At 42.5% G+C, this 15,444-nt stretch overlaps 1 protein-coding gene across 1 annotated transcript in view; it reads right to left on the bottom strand.

Moving 5' to 3' along the window:
- Nucleotides 1-13,828, bottom strand: part of LOC126263435 (protein dead ringer-like) — a 530,207-nt gene extending 516,379 nt beyond the window's left edge. The window contains exons 1-2 of the mRNA XM_049960527.1: nt 13,796-13,828; nt 5,732-6,097 (exon numbers count right to left, since the gene is read on the bottom strand). Coding sequence (XP_049816484.1) covers nt 5,732-6,097; nt 13,796-13,828 — 399 coding nt within the window. The remainder of the gene's footprint in view (nt 1-5,731; nt 6,098-13,795) is intronic.
- Nucleotides 13,829-15,444: the final 1,616 nt, after the last annotated feature.

Below are 15,444 nucleotides of genomic sequence, written 5' to 3'. Positions count from 1 at the left end.
CTCCCTCACACAGCTTACGCAGTTGCGCCAGATAAGTTCAATAAATATCATAAAAGACAAAAAGACCAAAATACCTCTATTCGATTGTAAAATAATTTCTGTTGGCCACATAGTGCAGTTTGTCATAGTTCATAGAGGGTATCTGAACAAAGAGAACATTGTTGGGACAGAACTAAGCATTGATGTTACATTTACCCGGATATCTGCACAGTTGTCTCTATGACATTTCAATAATGTTTACGTTAGACTGTCGTCAATACGTTAACCTACTGCAGCTTGTATTTTCTCTATCAGTCCATTCAGTCCACTTTTAAACTTAGTTTGTACAGTATTAACATGTAGGCACAAATATTTCTGCTTGTGAAAGTTGGAGGACGAAAGTCAACGGAAAACATACCAAATGAAATAAAAGAATGAGTCAATAGACACATGTGAATTGTCGTTCCTACCACGCAACCCCATGCTAAATTGGTGATGAATAGCCTCCTGTCTTTTCTGAATTTCAGTAAGATTTTTCGTAGTTCCATTGCATAGCAGTTCCGTTATATAAATACATAAGTGATCGCACATATGTTTAGACTTCTTATACGAATCTGTTGTCATAACCTGGCATCGGAATATGTAAACTCTACAGTGATAAGCCAAGGCGTTATGACCAGTGCTCTCCGCAACGTTGGATGCCGCCTGGCGGCTTTGCGGGCACATGACGTGGTAACAAAAGAATGTGAGCGGACGAGGGATCACCCTAGCGAAGATATGTGCCGCAAATGGGGAAATTCATTGAGACAAGAGACTTTGACAAACGGCAGATTATTATTACGCAGAGCATGTGAATGAGTATCTCGAAAACGGCGAAGCTGGTCGTATGTTCATGTGCTACTGTCGTATCTATGGAAAGAGGTAGGATGACAGTGAAACTACCACTAGACGCTAAATGGCTGGACGTCCACGACTCTTCACAGAACGTGGGGTTCGGAGGCCTGTCTGCTAAGTAAAGTAGGATTCTGGTGCACGCATAAGTGTTTCGGAGCACACAGTTCATCGTACATTGTTGAGCCGCTACGTGTTCACATGTTCACACAACGACATTGACAGTTATGACTGTAGAGGGCGCGGCACTGTCCGGATTCGACCGTCGACCAACGCAAACGTGTCAGTTTTTCAGGCCAATCACATTTTTGCTACACTAGGTCGATGACCGTCTCCACAAACGCCGTCATAGAGGTGTAAGGCGGCTCGAAACGCGCAGCGCGCCACGGGCGCAGGCTGGCGGGAGCAGTATTATACCATGGGAGATATTCTCCTGCGCTTGCATTACTAACTGTGGTAGTAATCGAAGACACGCTGACAGCTGCGGACCCCCTGCATCCCTTTATACTTGACGTCTTCCCCGAAAGCGATGTCATCTTTCAGCAGATTAACTGTCCTTGTCTCTGGGTCACTCAGGTGCTACAGTGGCTTGAGGAGCGTTATAGTGAACTCATGTTGACATGTCGGCGACCAGATTCGCCTGCAGTAAATCCTATGGAACCGATCTGGACGTCATTACCACGAACGCAAATCAACGGCCCGTTATTTATGGGAAGTACATGACCTGTGCGCAGACATCTAATGCCACATACCTTCTCAAACCTACCAACATATTGTGGGATCCCTAATACGCAGAATCAGTGGTTCATCTCGTTCCAAAGACGGAAAAACAAGCCATTAAGCAGATGGTCATAATGCTTTGGCTCATCAGTGTATATAGATGTAATAACAGAGAAGCGGTGAATTTGTGCATTCTTTTCAACATATTTCTCAGCACAGACTCAAAATATTCATAGTGGCCATTCTATTTTACTAAATAATCTGAATCAGGATTGGATGAATTTTTGTTATGTGGACTGTTTAAACAGTAGAAGTGCCAGTGTAACAATTATCCATTGTAGATTGACAACGCTCATTATTCCACATCCAGCAACTACAAATAAATCAACGACCGTACCGACTACATTCTTCGTAATTTGAAACGGTGCAAACGCTGTGAGAGTAGAAGTAGTTCAGGTGGATAAACTTTTAACACACCTTTATAATGATCAGCACATGCCTGGCTGATGTCCTGCCTCGGGCATGGATGTTTGTGATGTCCTTAGGTTATTTAGGTTTAAGTAGTTTAAGTTCTCGGGGACTGATGAACTCAGAAGTTAAGTCCCATAGTGCTAAGAGCCATTTGAACCATTTTTTGAACCTGACTGATGACGACGATAAACAAAATGTGTGAACGATTATTTGTGAAGTAAATGCACTGTGGTTTAATAAGCGTGGGACAGGACGTAGTTTGTAAGCACGTATTCGTAAACCAAAAACTTCTGAAAAACCGGAACAACAATACAAAGGTTTTTGTGTCATGTCTAGCTGGCGACATACATTTTATTTTTAAGTACCAAATTATTAGGACCAATAGCTACATTGAAATACTGGATGTGGTTCGGGTTCAGCACATTTTCAATACAATATAAGACGATCCACCCTTACTACTACAGATATAGAACTTTAGGTAAATGATGCAATTAAGTGGACACTAGTTTATGGATATTGTATTTTAAACGTGCTAAGCATCGAATTGGTTGACAGGTAAATTATTGTGCGGCTGTTGGTTCTTACAAGATGGCCTCCCATTACCCTGATATCTGTCACTATTCAGAAAATTGGAGTGACTAGTCGACAAAAGATATTTGTAAATATAAGCGTCTAAGTAGCCTTCATAGGTTTTCTAATTCGCAAACTTTGTAGTAATACAATATTTTTTTCAGATTTTGATGGCAATGACGACGTACTTCATAGCAATGGTGCAAAGTGCCGAAGATCTGAAGAAATATACCGGCATCTTCTTGGATCAGAGAGTCGCAAATGAAACCAACAGCTAGCTATATTTTACATCAAAGGCACTACAACTTTTCTATTTAATTCGCTTACATAATATGAAATTAAGAAAGACAAGCAACCATTTTTAAATATATATTTATGTAATGTATATGTAAACTATAGTCGTCAGGTTACCGGCATTTAATAGTGTGTGATATGAATGTATTCCTAATGTATTGAGTGTGTCCTGTAGTTTTTCTGAAAAAAAAATCTTTGAAACTAACAATTCCTTCTGAAACATTATCCACATCATAGGACTTTATATATTCATTTTAGGCATAAGACCAGGTGGCAACAGTGATCAACTTCGAAGGAATTCTGTTAACAATCGTATTGCAGCTATTTTACTAATTTGTAGGCCGGTTGAGGTTAGGTAAAGCGGCCTCTTAGAGAAAGTTATTTCACACACTCACAAACAGACAGACAGACAGACAAGAGATAGGAGGGGGAGGGTACTGGGAATCATGTCGATAAACACCAAGGTGTATTCGAGCTAACATTACATGCAATGGGCAATGATTGAACAGTATCAGATAATAAAGTATCACATGCTTCACTCCACAAGACACTGCTTTGTTGACAACTAGGTGCTGTACATCTACGTTGCTTCCATTGGTAGATGTACGCTGCATCTGTGACGCTTTTTAACGTTTTTTTTGTGCAGGGTTGACATCTTCTGTTTTAAAGCGGTGGCGCAACTCTTCTCAAGACAACTGATTAATCCTTTTAATCACTCATCATCTGCCATATACTATTCCCACTGGTTACGACCAGAGATTTGTGTAAAACGGTGGAGAGTAGTATATATTTATTTGGTATGATTTCGTAGTCAATTCCATCTGATATTTCACAATCTATAAAATTGTATCCAAGGAAGGTACATACAGTAGATTTGTTTATATATTTGCTGCAAGTTCTACTATTTGAAACTGACCCAGGGTCATTGCACAGGGACTTGGTTCAACAATATTTATATTAAGAAAACACAGCAGGAACATTATTATTGTGTGTAAACTGATGTTTCAGCGCTATAAATGTGACAAAATTTCCAGCGCAACCTGACTTTCATCACGCCAGCGCTACTGGCAAGTGTTGCGTTTCGTCGATATGGACCCTACAAGTTCAGTGACCGCTCTACAGTTTTTGTGTGTAACACGTTAGCAATTTCGTTTGAAACAATCCCAAGCGTCAACTTACTTCTGATTTCGTCCGATTTCATCTACATTGTATGTGGGCTAATCTTTTTTCGCCAAGGTTCGATCGGTCGCGGAATTAAAACCACAGTGCACAGCGATGAAACTTTGTGCAGATGTGTTGCGCAGTGTCTCTTGTACGCCCGTCGAACGCGCTACGTCGCACTTCTCAGTTCTGAGCGCACAGTGAGTCGTACAGAAGCCTGGAAAAACAGATTTTTCCCGAAAAGTGTAAAGTGCGTCTGTCATTAGATTTCTCTATGAAGATGGGATCCGCCTGATTTACATGCAGTCCACTTAATAAAACTGTCATGAGTGGCCACAAAGTGCCGCAAAGGTGAAGGAACTTTGAAGGAGGACGTACAGACATTCATGATGCAGCCGGACAGGAATGGAAGCTAGTGTCAACCGATGATTTTTTTCGGTGACTGGATCAGGTGATTCGAGAAAATAGTTTACGAAGGGCAATTCAGAACAAGCGAAGAGGAATATCGTAATCAGATATTGCCGTTCCTCATGACAATATTCGGCAGCAAGCTACAACTGCAACAAAGACGGGCCTGCAGCGTTTTCGATGGGAAGTGTTTCATCACGCGTCATGTAAGCCGGATTTTGTTTCCTCTAATCTTCATCTCTTTGCTCACATGAAACGCTGGCTACAAGGACAGCATTTTGTAAGCATAGACAACTAGATGCAGACCAGAGAGGAAACCCGGCGGAAAGCACAGGCGGCCGTCTTCCGTGAGGAGGGTATCAAAAAGTTGGTGCCACTCTACGACAAATGCCATAAATCGGAGCTAGAAGGTGTATATAAATGTTGCAAATAAATCTTCTTTGTTTTCACTGCGTTTTCCAGTTCGCGACCGATCAGACCTTAGAGAAAATAAATAGGCCTCTTACAATGGCACACTCACAACCCCCCTTTTTCCGTACTTTTCTTTCCCTGTTCCTGACAACTGAACGGTCTGTTTTAGAACAATATTTGCTGCTTTCACGCAAATGTCCCAGTAGGCTGGCAGTGGGAAAAGAGGTGCGAGTCTGCGATCTTGTCCGTACGTTTGAGGTACGGACAACATCGCACACTTACATCCTGCGATAGCCACGTTCTAAATAACTAACCAATGCAGAGGTGGCAGTAGATCTTGTATGATGGTCTCCATGCTAGTGCGAGCGTGGAGGGACTCCACTCCTTTTGAGGGTTCCCCAAACCGGGACGTGTGGAAGGTGATTTCTAGTTCCAGCATTAGCCTGACAGCACATGTGTAAAAAGGGCACAGCGGGGAGTTATCATTCTCCACTGCGTGTATGTTGTTTCCTCGCTTTCTCTGCGTGGGGCACTCCTGACGAGAATTTAATCATTTCGCGAGGTTTGCTCATATAGTGTGATTGGTAGTGCACTGTTCGCGAAAGGAAAAGTTCCGATTTCCTCTCCCTGTCCAGTAAACAACGATCACATGGAATGAAAGCAGCATACATTTCGTGTGGATCAAGGTAAGGTCACTTGTCTCCCTTTGAAGCACAAGATGTAAAAAATATAAAAAGTCTAGGTTCCTAAATATTGCAGTGTAGGTCAGAGAATACCAGAATAATCATTGTTTCACAGCCATTGTTCTGAAGAAAGCGACACCTACCTGTTTGAACTGCTCCTCGAAGCTCCACGTCTGCTGGGAACTCGTCGACGACTCTGACGAATGCGAGGAGGCAGACGAGGGGTTGTTGTGACTGTTGTTGGTGGCAGGAGCGCCGCCTGCGGCGTTGGCGGGGGCGGCGGAAGGCGCCACGGCGTTCTGGAAGGACGAGGAGGTGGCCACCGACGAGGAGACGCATGCGGGGGCGGCGGTGGGGGCGGGCGCCGAGATGGGCGGTATGAAGTTAGCGGGCGGCGGGAAGAACGACAGCGGCAGGTACGGCTGCACCGCCTGTGGGGCAGGCCCCGACCCGGACCCCGACACCGGCGCCGGGGGAGGTGGGGGCGGCGTCGGCGTCGGATTGCGCTCCTGCTAAAGCGACAACCTGCGTTACGCCGAGAGTACGGCGGAAGCTGCTACATTCAGCGCGTTCTGCTTATCCTATCTCAAAAATAGAGGATCGGGCAGCACAGGATTAAGACTTGCAACGGAGATCCTGACGAAGACAAGCAGTTCTTCGGCGGCGTTTTTTAATATAATTTCTTTTTATTTTTAAACTCCTGGACGGTGACAAATAAGATTAACTATAGAAAGGGACACTGATAGTTGCAAAGCGATTTTTTATTACAAATTAGCTTTTCGGCTGATTAAGGTTTCATCAGATTTTCTAGAAGGAAATAGATAGTTAGGATGTAATTACACAAAATTGCAAGTTAAGGGGCGTGGTTCTAAGCTACGCTAAACTTTTAAAAATTGTTTGTAAAATGTAAGGAACAAATTGTTGTTGTTTTGTGGTCTTCAGTCCTGAGACTGGTTTGATGCAGCTCTCCATGCTACTCTACCCTGTGCAAGCTTCTTCATCTCCCAGTACCTAGTGCAACCTACATCCTTCTGAATCTGCTTAGTGTATTCATCTCTTTGTCTCCCTCTCCGATTTTTACCCTCCACGCTGCCCTCCAGTACCAAATTGGTGATCCCTTGATGCCTCAGAACATGTCCTACCAACCGATCCCTTCTTCTAGTCGTGCCACAAACTCCTCTTCTCCCCAATTCTATTCAATACCTCCTCATTAGTTATGTGATCTACCCATCTAATCCTCAGCATTCTTCTGTAGCACCACATTTCGAAAGCTTCTATTCTCTTCTTCTGTAAATTATTTATCGTCCATGTTTCACTTCCATACATGGCTACACTCCATAAAAATACTTTCAGAAATGACTTCCTGACACTTAAATCTATATTCGATGTTAACAAATTTCTCATCTTCAGAAACGCTATCCTTGCCATTGCCAGTCTACATTTTATATCCTCTCTACTTCTACCATCATCAGTTATTTTGCTCCCCAAATAGCAAAACTCCTTTACAAAGAACAAAGAACAAATTAACTCTCGCCAAAGACTATCAAAACATTACACATCATCGGCAGGTAGGGCAAACAGTCAGAACGATGGTAACAAACCATCTAAGGCTGCGTTCACAGTGACATCGACAACGGTCGTGAGACGCCGTCGACAGAGGTCGCCCAATAACATAGGCTGACAGCTTGGTCACAACGGGTCCGATCCCCTTCGTCAGTTTTTGGTGGAGTCAAGGAAGTTAGCTTAGGATAGGACAGGATAGGGTGGAATCTATTCCGTGTATAAGTAGTTTAGGTTTTAACTTCCCAGGGTAGGATGGATAGAACTCCTCTGTGCTTGAAGACAAGTGCTACAATACGGCTTTTGCTATTAAAAAAATACCGAATGCATGTAAATGAGCTACACTATGTGATCAAAAGTATCCGGACACCCCGAAAGACATACGTTTTTCCTATTAGGTGCATTGTGCTGCCACCTACTGCCTGGTACTCCAAATCAGCGACCTCAGTAGTCATTAGACATCGTGAGAGAGCGGAATGAGGCGCTCCACGAAACTCGCGGACTTCGAACGTAGTCAGGTGATTGGGTGTCACTTGTGTCATACGTCTGTACGCGAGATTTCCACACTCCTAAACATCCCTAGGTCCACTGTTTCCGATGTGATAGTGAAGTGAAAACGTGGAGGGACACGTACAGCACAAAAGCGTACAGGCCGACCTCACCCGTTGGCTGACAGAGACCGGCGACAGTTCAAGAGAGTCGCAATGTGTAATAGGCAGACGTCTATTCAGACCATTACACAAGAATTCCATAATGCATCAGGATCCACTGCAAGTACTATGACAGTTACGCGGGAGGTGAGAAAAGTTGGATTTCGTGGTCGAGCGGCTGCTCATAAGCCACACAACACGCCGGTAAATGCCAAACGACGCCTCGCTTGGTATAAGGAGCGTAAACAAGGTTAAACATTGGACGACTGAACACTGGAAAAACGTTGTGTGGAGTGACTAATCGCGGTACAAAATGTGGCGATCCGATTGCAGGGTGTGGTCATGGCGAATGCCCGGTGAATGTCATCTGCCAGCGTGTAGTGCCAAGAATAAAAAGTGGAGGCGGTGGTGTTATGGTGTGGTCGTGTTTTTCGTGGAGGAAGCTTGCACCCCTTTTCTGTTTTGCGTGGCACTATCACAGCATAGCGTACATTGATGTTTTAAGCACCTTCGCCACTACTGAAGAGCAATTCGGGGATGGCGACTGTATCTTTTAACACAATCGAGCACCTGTTCATAATACACGGCCTGTGGCGGAGTGGTTACACGACAATAACATCCCTGTAATGGGCTGGCCTGCACAGAGTCTTGACCTGAATCCTATAGAACACCTTTGGGATGTTTTGGAACATTGGCTTCGTCCCAGACCTCACCGACCGACAGCGATACCTCTCCTCAATGCAGCACTCCGTGAAGAATGGGCTGGCATTCTCCAAGAAACCTTCCAGCAGCTGATGGAATGTATGCCTGCGAGAGTGGAAGCTATCAAGGCTAAAGGTGCATAATGGATGCAGGGCGCCACGAACTTTTAAGTCATTTTCAGCCAGCTGTCCGGATACTTTTGATCACATAGTGTATATCTGTCCAGAATAGAACGTGTAGGGTACCGAAAACTCTACCCGAGTTATTGGAAATACCAGGCAAGTTTTACGAATATTTTAGATGAAGGGAGAAACGTGTGTTACGTACTCGAGATATTTCGTAGTGATCTTGAAGTTGTGAAGACATACGTTAACTAACCTTCAACGACTGCCATTCAGCAGACTTTGTGGAAAGCCAGACAAAATTTACAAAAAGACACTCTGACCACCCAAAGCACTGAAAATTGTAAACATATACAGCACATTTGCAAACAACTTTATTTAATTTAATCACCACCCTAACGGCATAAAAACGCCAGTAAGCAGCAATAATAATTTGTAAACAGCTATAGTCCACTTACCACCCACCACCCAAAAAGAATCGCTACGACATAGTAACTTTATAAGCTACACAATCATTCGCACTTGAACAAATTATTTTTTGAGGTTATTATTTACGCCTAAAACATTTGCGTACTTGTGGTCTCCAATAAACACGGTAATTTCCGAAATATGTATATTTTTCATCCTCAGATTGCCCCAAACTTCTCCATCGACAAAGCGTATCAGTTTCTCAGTCCGCGTTTCATGTCGTGTCTGCCAATATGACGGAACAAAACAAACTAATCTGAATTTCACCGATTGTCATCCAAATTCTGTACGTGCGGGCGGCGACATCGGTTATATTGTGATCCCACAAGTAGTGACGAACTGGTTTGAAAAGGTCAGACGCCTTCGGCCGACGTTGGTCGTCGGCGAAACCCACCGATACCAGCGCCAGTGTGACAGCAGCGTGAGGAAGGACCGTCGAACAAAATAGGCTGCGACGAAACTAACTGTATAAACTTAAAAGGATAAAAACCGGGGATATGAAGGCAGGCGCAAAGGGGAGGAAGGAACACAGACAAATGAAGTAACTGGAAGTACGTTAAATTAGTCAGAACAGCCTGGTGAAGCGCAGCGTAGAGCCACAAGTGCGTCGAATGACGTGGACATTTGGAATCTAAACGATTTAACATATGGCAATATTAAAACTCGAGTGAAGAGAAAAACCATATTCCCCTTGCTAGTACGGCGGTACACCAACAGAAATCGCTAGTGTCAGTAAAACTTAAACTCACTATGGTGTATGACTATAAGAAGAAGCAGCCATAGATAATAAGTGATCGGATAGCAACTTGACTAATATACGTGATAGCGCCTAGGATGGAAGTACAAAACTTTTGAAAATTGGAAGAAACTATGATTAAGAAATATAATAAAACCAATGATGCCATAAAAACAAAGCAACCCAATAGGTTACAGATAAATGTACATCAAATATGAAATATAATATAAAATCAGAAAAACTAAAAACATGAAAGTATTCGAGTACTAAATTTTGCGACTTCGTGATAGATGTTATAAAATCTATATGATTTTATCCCAGTTTTTTCCTTATTTTGTAGAGAGTGCTGTTACGATTTTCGTACTCTAATTACTTTCATGACCAAGGTCTGAATTGCTTCAGTTTATGGTACTTATCAATTTATTCAATAATAAGGTATAAAAATTAACGTATGATTCAGTACAATATAAAATAAATTTTGTTGTCGCCTTATTGCAGCACATAAAAAATACCAAGGATAACGTTTGTATTATCACACTTGCACGTAAATTATAGTAGGAGACATAATTTAACATTGTTTGCTTGCTTAAATAATTATTCACATTTTTAAGCATATTTGCATGCAGGCACATATTCAGGATCATTTTCTGAGTCGTAGTTACCCGTATCACCCTCGGATTTCTTCGAATCATCTCCAAAAAGCGTTTTCCTGGCACATACACCACACGTGTTACGACAAGAGGCAACCACATTTTTGCCACTTACCTGTGTTTATAAGTACACATCCTGACAAAGTTGCCATTAGTGAGAATCTGAAATTAGAGATGGATCTGCCATTTCTCGGTTTAATGTTAAAGTACCAACTTTATACGAATAAGTCACGTTATATCTATGTTTTACGTGCGCTAACGCTGTTTCTCGTTGACTTTTCTTTAAATCTGTTTACAGCTGAGGTCTGTAATTATCCCATATGTATCCTATACGGGACGCTAAATTCCAGTGTTTAATATTTTTCCTCTAATTTAAGCTATTCGTGATCTCGTTTGTGGAAATTACATCAACGTCAGACTTGTACATGATATTTCATAATTTATTATATATGCTGCTTGGCGTTATGGAGAGGACTTAGTACATAAAGTTTTGGTAAGGAAACCATGTCTCGAAATGTAACGTTTGGACATAAATTAAGTTTGAAGAGTGATCTCCCGCATCACGGTGCGCACATACCGGACAAATTGACCTCTTACCTGCGCGCTCTACAGGAGCCAATGGCATGACAACTTCACCTCCCTGACGACTTAAACAGCTGTGTGTTAGTCTAGAAAGACGACAAAAGAAATATCCATGGTTTGTACGCGTAGATAAGAACTCATTCACGTGAAATGTGCGATCTGTAACTTGTAGCTACATTTGTCGGTGAAATTTTTGAAATTGTTAAGAACGACAAGCAACTGTGGAGTAAAGCAGAGTAAATATGTAAATACAGTTTTGTCAAAAATTACTCTCAGTGCTCAACGCGTAATATTTTGTGTTTTCAAGTCTGTAAACAACTGTGTAATATTTACATCTAGAGTCTTTAATGCAGTATTTTACGCTAAACTGATCACCACAATCTTTCTGATTACAACATAGCGAATGTCCTCCCCTTAATAAAGTAACAGTTGATCGGCGTTATCACTGGTGTCGTGTATTTGGGTGTTGTAAATGTTGGTAACCCTGAAACTAAACGTTGGTGATAAAGACACTAGAGGTCGCGCAGAAAGTGAAGTCCATCAACAAAATGGAAAAAAATGCAGCCCTTATATTGGTTTATGTGCTGGCACAGAAATAAAACCACCTTAAAATACGCTAACGTAACTATGGAAGTGAAATCACACGCCCTATAATCAAATGGGGTGCATGTCAAAGAACTTAGCAACCCAACACTGAGAAACATGCCTTTCCTATTACACATATTACGTGATCAAAAGTATCCGGACACCCCAAAACAGATGTTTTTCATATTACGTGCATCGTGCTGCCACCTACTGCCGGGTACTCCATATCGTGTCATTGGACATCTTGAGAGAGCAGAATGGGGCGCTCCACGGAACTCACGGATTTCGAACGTGGTCAGGTGATTTAGTGTCACTTGTGTCTTTACGCGGAATTTCCACACTCCTAAACATCCCTAAATCTACAGTTGCGATGTGATAGTGAAGTGGAACTGTGAATGGGCATGTACAACACAAGAGCGTACAGGCCGACCTCATCTGTTGACTGAGACGATGGACAGTGGTGGTTGTGCAAATCTACTTATGGACGCCATCGGATTTTACTTTTCCCTCCCAAACCAATGTATGGAAGATGACTTGCTTCTCATAACTTTTGTGCTTTAGAATGATAATGCTCAATGGGACAAAAGTAGATTATTGCTACATAATGAAATGAGGTGTTCACTTCAGAATAATATAAAAAAGTGTGTAGAGATTAATTTTCATTGAGTGATTTACAGCGGCTGTGAACCCACGAGCAAAAAATGACTAAAGACAGGATTAACAAGAGGAAGAAAGAGACATTAATAAAAGCAAAATACAGAAGAAAGCGAACTGTGTCAAAAAACAAAAAAGCCAAACACTACAGGCAAGAGTGAGGTATGTGCGGAGGCGATAGCACTAGGTAGCTTCTGAACGAAAAACAGGATATGACAGATTGTACGAAGGTCAAAGGGCCGTACTAGAACACAGCGTGAGATATAATTAGAACAAAATTAGCAACTGTGTGGACAGAATGGGCATGGGTGATTTGATCAGGAGGTTTTAGGAGCTGAAGCGGTTAACGAACTGAGATAGGTAGGAAGGAATGAAGGAAGGAAGGAAGGAAGGAAGGAAAAACTGATAAATAAATACGCTCCTGCCAATATACTAGAGCTCATTTACAACAATGGAACCATGAACAGTGAGAATAGTGACCAGATAACGAGGAAATGTCTTATAAGAAGACCTAGGGAACCGGAAGGAAATGATTTAGTGGTTCTGGAAGGAGTAAAAAGAACTAACAGTGTTTAAGGGATACCATTGGTTCTTTACAGTCTGTAACAAAATGCTTACCAGCAACTTATTAAAAGTTGAACGCTTCAGACAGCGATTTGTGGTTGAAGTGGAGCACTTGGCATACAATTTATCACTTCATTTTCTTTCATGTTTTTGGTATAAATACGCTGCTTACATATATTTTGTTTTATCAAGCACAATAAAACTGTTAACAAAGCATCTCTGAATCTTCTCGAAATGAGCATTTTCAGTCTAATTGAAGACAAATACAAAATTGGAACTGCTATTGTTTCAGCACCAGCGCAGTAAATGAGCAACGATGAGAAGGAGCTACCATGTTACGCGACAAACTCCATTTTTAACTGAGTTTGCTCCATTATGGACAGGAATTTGTCCGCTCCGTGTGATATCACTGTATGAACAGTTCTTCTTACAATTGTATTCCACATTTCTGTGTCAAGTCCTACTGCTACGGAATAGAACAATAAATTTACAAGCGAATTGTTTAAAGAGTGTAACAGCCAAAATTGTTGTAAATGAGAGTGTAAGCCTAATAAAAATATTTTGTGCTCTTAGACAACAGTACGAATTATAAAGATAATGACATCGTGAATCACCATATCAAAGTGAAAATTTACTGTCTGTAATGTTTGGTGCTGCTCCTAATTTCACGTTTGGTGCTCGACAACACAATTCACTGCGCCCTTTGCACTGAAATCTTCAACATTTCATTATATTGCCTGGCGGTAACACTCCGTCATTTCACGTATAGTCCTCCCAGCAACACTTTTGACAGCCTCTGCAAAATAACAAGGAAAATATTTGGACAGCTATTTTATATGACGGAAAGTTTGTGATCAAACGGAGCATCGCCCTAGGGGGACACAGCGACTGTTATGAAGCGATGTACAGGAAACAGTCTCATGTGGCGTATTACTTGCTGTATTAATTGTTCTTCAGATGTGACCATCTTGAGATATTTATTGCCCTAACGAATTCTCCAGCCCTGTATATGATTGTTAAGATGTTTACAGTTGACGTACAGTGACGATGAAACAGCAGGATAAACGATTAACGACTGTCTTACAGTGATTATGGGAGCACTGAATGACCCATTACTGCTACAAGTGTGGTGGGAGATTTCCGTGATCTTAAACGTACACAGGCAACATTTTTAGGCTTACAAAGAGATGAAAAGATGAGACATCTATAATGCTGATAAGTTTATGCCGACTACAGTAGTTTGTTCCTACTAGTCTCCTGAAAGCGACTTGCTGAAAGAAAATCAATTTGACATTTGTAGATGTTGTTAGTTACATGGCGCCATGACGATTCTGCACGAGGAACGTATATTGAATTTTCATTGCCGGGCATTTGCACATAGCTAATATAAAACAGTGACATAAACTAGTTGCTGCACCACAATTCTGGTTGCCGCAGTGGCATGGGACGCTGGAAATAAGTTCTATGTGCAGATTTACGGCGCAAATAGTGGCGATCGACGTAAGCGATATATGCCCATAGAATGACTGGTCGACCACTGCACAGTTTCTTTAGTGTCTATGGCGTAGAGCGTATTTTGCGATGGGGAAAGAGTACGACAAGAGAAGAGGAGAGGAGAGCAGGTAGAGGAGAGAACACCGGTGGTCATATAGGGTACAGTGATTGCAGGTCATCGACAGAAGTACTCAACAATAACGTAGTGAGGGAATAGGGGGATAAGGTAGGTGATAGGCAGAGAGGAGAACGAGGAGGAAAGGCATAAAAATACTGTGAGGGTTGTGGGAAGCATCAGAGGACCATGGGGATTCAGAGTGGATAGTGGGATAGTGGAAGAAGAATAAGGGAAGAGATGACTGGTGGGGCACTTTCGACGTCGGACTCAAGACATTCATTCAGTTCTACGAGGGTGGAAACTCAACAGCTGTGTCAAAGAAACCACACCAGTTGTAAAACCAAAGAAAGGGACAGTAACGAAAACAGAAGAGTTGAAAAGTGTGTACAGTATAGAGTTAGAGCAGAGAGTGTATTGAGGGCGAGAAGCTTGTTACTGAAAATGAAATAGATGAAGCACGAAATGTAAAATGGGACAGAGATGTAAAATGGGGCAGAGATGTAAAATGGGGCAGAGATGTAAAATGGGGCAGAGATGTAAAATTTAGTGACTGGGGGTGGTTATGTAACTGGTGGCAATTACATAAATGGGGACAGTTATATAACTGGGGAGGGGTGGATGAAGCTGGGGACCCGAGCATGTAACTGGGAGCAAAGTATGTAACTGAGTGGACAGGTGCAGGTGTGTAGCTTTGGGGGGGGGGGGGATGGGCGTGTAACTGGTGGGTGGGCGTGTAACTGGTGGGTGGGTGTGTAGCTGGAGGGGGTGATGGGCCTGATACTTGTAGGTGGGTGTGTAAATGGGGGGTGGGGCGGTAGGTGTGTAATTGGGGGGGGGGGTGACGGTTGTGTAATGAGGGGGCGGGTGTTATAGGGAGGCGGGTGGTATAGGGGGCGGGTGTTATAGGGAGGCGGGTGGCATAGGGGGCGGGTGTTATAGGCGGTGAAAATGAAGAGTTCGTAGACGAGGTA

The sequence above is a fragment of the Schistocerca nitens genome, chromosome 6, assembly GCF_023898315.1.
Source record: "Schistocerca nitens isolate TAMUIC-IGC-003100 chromosome 6, iqSchNite1.1, whole genome shotgun sequence".
Lineage (NCBI taxonomy): Eukaryota > Metazoa > Arthropoda > Insecta > Orthoptera > Acrididae > Schistocerca > Schistocerca nitens.
The sequence above is the reverse complement of the archived record's forward strand: the minus strand, read 5'-3'. Positions and strand labels throughout refer to the sequence as shown.